At 30.2% G+C, this 3751-nt stretch overlaps 1 protein-coding gene across 1 annotated transcript; it reads left to right on the forward strand.

Moving 5' to 3' along the window:
• The first annotated feature begins 1968 nt into the window (after positions 1-1968).
• Positions 1969-3366, forward strand: LOC148543542 (UPF0481 protein At3g47200-like). The gene has a single exon (XM_016316992.3). It carries the CDS (start codon positions 1969-1971, stop codon positions 3364-3366), a length of 1398 nt encoding a protein of 465 aa, XP_016172478.1.
• The last annotated feature ends 385 nt before the right edge of the window (positions 3367-3751 follow it).

A 3751-nucleotide genomic window follows, 5' to 3' on the forward strand; every position in this document is an offset into this window, starting at 1 on the left:
ACAAAATAATATCTATGAATAATGAATTATAATCCCTTTTTTTCTATCTTATAATTTTGATATTGTCATTATGAATATATTTTAAAATATGTGTTTAATTCTTTGAAAAAAATTCAAGTAAGAAATAAAAAATGTATGGGAGGGGAATAAAGATGCATAAGATGAAGATGTTAGGTTTATTTAAAATGTACTTTATATGGAACATAAAATTTAGAAATAGAAGGTGATCATGAGATGAAAATATAACATTTGTATATAACAAATCAGTGACTAAATTAATTATTATGTTTATACATATTTTATTTCTCATATTTTTAATGTATATTCATATTTTAATATAAATTTTATACCAATAATTTATTTAAGAATTTATTTTTATATATATCTAATATGATTTTACATAATGCACTAATAAAATAAAAAATGACATTAGACATAAGAATTTGGCAATGTAAATAAAGTTCTTTTCCAACACCAAAATTCAGCCTTTAATAAACTATGAAAGAAATTTCAAATATGTCAAGAATATTCGGAAATAGATCCTTTCAATTTTTTTTAATAATTGAGGGTAATTGAGGGAGTAAAGTGTGATCTCTCACCAATAATTTTATAAGTGAGACTAAAAAAAAAATATGAGAAAGAGAGTAATGAAGAGTTAGAGATCATATTTTATTCTCTCAATCTTTTTTAACAATTCAAAAAATCCATTCTCTTATAAGTGATTTTATTTTAATTTAGAGTAAAGTATCGTTTTTGTCCCCAACATTTAGGATAAGTCTCAAAGTTGTTCCTAAAGTTTCAATCGTCCTATTTAAGTCCCTAACATTTCAAAATTGACTCAATGTTGTCCTACCGTTAGGGATCCGTTAACATAAATGACGGCAGGACAAAATTGAGACGATTTTAAAACGTCAGGGACTTAAATAGGACGAAAACGTTGGGGACAAAAACGATACATAAAAATAAATTTTAATTTAATTTTATCTTTCAATAATATCAATTTTTACTGTACATAGTATTCAATTATTTTTTAATTATATCTAAGTAAATTACACTTAATTACATTACTTTTATTTTAAATAAATTTATTCTTTTATAATTTTAAAGAATTTTGATACATTAGAGACAAAAGGTATAATTTATATTTTATTGTATATATATTAATTTTTTTTTCTTTTATGCAAGTTTATATACTAGTCATTCTACAAATATTTCATGATAACTAAAAATCTTTAAGAGTAAAATTATAAAAAAAATTAATTTATTTAGAATGAAAGTAATATGATTAAGTGTAATTTACTTAGATGTGATTAAAAAATAATTGAATACTATGTATAGTAAAAAATTAATATTATATATTGAAGGATAAAATTAAAATTTATTTCTATGTATCGTTTTTGTCCCCAACGTTTTCGTCCTATTTAAGTCCCTAACGTTTTAAAATCGTCTCAATTTTGTCCCGCCGTCAATTCTGTTAACGGATCCTTAACGGTAGACAATATTGAGTCAATTTTGAAACGTTAGGGACATAAATAGGACGATTGAAATGTTAGGAACAACTTTAGGACTTACTCCAAACGTTAAAAACAAAAACGATACTTTACTGTTTAATTTATATTATATATATTATAATTAAGATGAAGGATTAAAATTACTAAAACACTGTTATCTTTTAGAATGCCTAAAATTTTGCCTAAATTAAATACACACGCAGCTTCCTTATCCGTTTGATTACATGAGTTGATAAAAAAATAGAGTTATGCTACGTGAACACTAAAATTAGCCACTAGTATAAAATATATGCTAAAATATAAATACACATTATAAATATATTAGTGGTTGATTTTAGTGACTGATTTTGGTGTAAAAATAGTATTTTTGTAAAAAATAATATACTAAAATAATAATTTGGAGTGTTAATAAATGTTGATTTTTTGTTTGTGGTGCGAGCAGCTTACAAATTAAATAATGGCAGAGGATGCAAAGGTGGCAAGGGAAGCAAAGCTTGCCCAACTACTGAATCAAACATTCCAAGATAATAATCAAATTTCTTCAACTCCCAAGATACAAAGAGTTCCTCTTTTTTGGCGTCAAAAAACCAGCTTCTACGAGTATTGCATACCCAAAATGATATCATTTGGTCCCATTCATCATCGCAACGAAAATCTGAAGCAACAAGGTCAACACTTGAAATCTCAATGGGCATCTCTCTACATTGAAGAATACAGTAAAGAAGTAGGTCCTTGTAATGGTAACAAGCAAGAAGCAGCAAACTATTTGTATGGAGTTGTAGGATATAACATTGTGGAACTGAAGGAGCTGTTTGCTGAGGATGTAATTGAAGAGTATAGTGATGAAGAACTTATTTGGATGCTGTTTGAGGATGGATGCTCTTTGCTCTATTACATGGACCACGTTAATGCTCAACATCCAGAAGAACTGAAGCTAAAGTTTGATCAACTGATGTATATTGGCAGAGATATTCCATTGCTGGAAAACCAACTTCCAATAAAACTGCTGCAACTGCTGAGCAAAACACAAGGTGCTGACTTGGACTATTTAATCACAAATTTTATGAGCATGGGCGAAGAAAAGCGGACTGGAAGGACAACGATCACAATCCCTATAAGAAATCATATACTTGATTTTCTTCGCTCCTCCTACTTTCATACAGAGATTGAACAGAATGTCCCAAACCAAAATGGTGGTATTCAAATGCCTCCTCCTCCTCCTCCTCCTCCTCGTCCTCGTTCCTCCCTAGTCTGGCAAACTTACAAGAACATACGTGATCTGAAAAAATCAGGGATCCAGGTTAAGGTAAACAAGAGTGATGAATGGAAGTGGCATGACATCACCTTCACCTCAAGATGGTTTGGTGGAGAGTTGACACTTCCTTTGTGGGTATTCAGCAATGTCACGCCTTACTTTTTTCGAAACTTGATTGCTTACGAGATGTGTCCGGACTTTCGCAACAGCTTCGAATGTTGTTGTTACCTTTCTTTCATGGATTCCTTGATAGATAATGCTGAGGATGTGAAGGAGCTTAGATCAGCTGGTGTTATCCAAAATTTGGTTCAAAGTGATGAAGAAGTGGCCAAATTCTTTAATGATATTGGGAATGACTTCCCCGCTAAAATGTTCAATCAAATATACACAACCGATGCTATCCCCATTAGTAAGAAATATATCCAAGTGAGGCGTCAAATTCAGGAACATTACTCGAGTAGATGGAGAACTTTTCTGGCTGAAACACGGAGTACTTATTTCAGTTCTCCCTGGTCTTTGCTTGCCTTTCTCGCTGCACTTTCAGGATTAATTCTCGCTGTTCTTCAAACATGGTATACCATACATTCTCCTAAAAATTAGTTACCACATTTAAATAATAAGGGTCCGTGTATGTGTGTGTGTGACCCACACTTATCATGGTTTGCATCTAAGATTCTTAAACAACAAAAAAGTGTGTACCTCGAGTTGTTTTCCATTATTTGTATGTTTTGTAATGCATTATTTGATTACTTATGATTGTAATGGAAAAACATGTATGCTAATTCAAGCTTGTATAGTATTGTTTGTTAAGGGCTAACTCATTTTGATTCCAAACATCAAAATTCAAATAATGACAGAATAGACTACTCATATCTCTCTTCAGTTCACTTTTTCAAACATCCTTTTGGGATTTTGATTTCTGAACCCATCATCCAAAATTAAGAAAATAGATTTAGATTAAGAGATTCTAGATACTCAACGTCAA

The sequence above is a fragment of the Arachis ipaensis genome, chromosome B9 (assembly GCF_059453495.1).
Source record: "Arachis ipaensis isolate K30076 ecotype BB chromosome B9, ASM5945349v1, whole genome shotgun sequence".
Classification (NCBI taxonomy): Eukaryota; Viridiplantae; Streptophyta; class Magnoliopsida; order Fabales; family Fabaceae; genus Arachis; species Arachis ipaensis.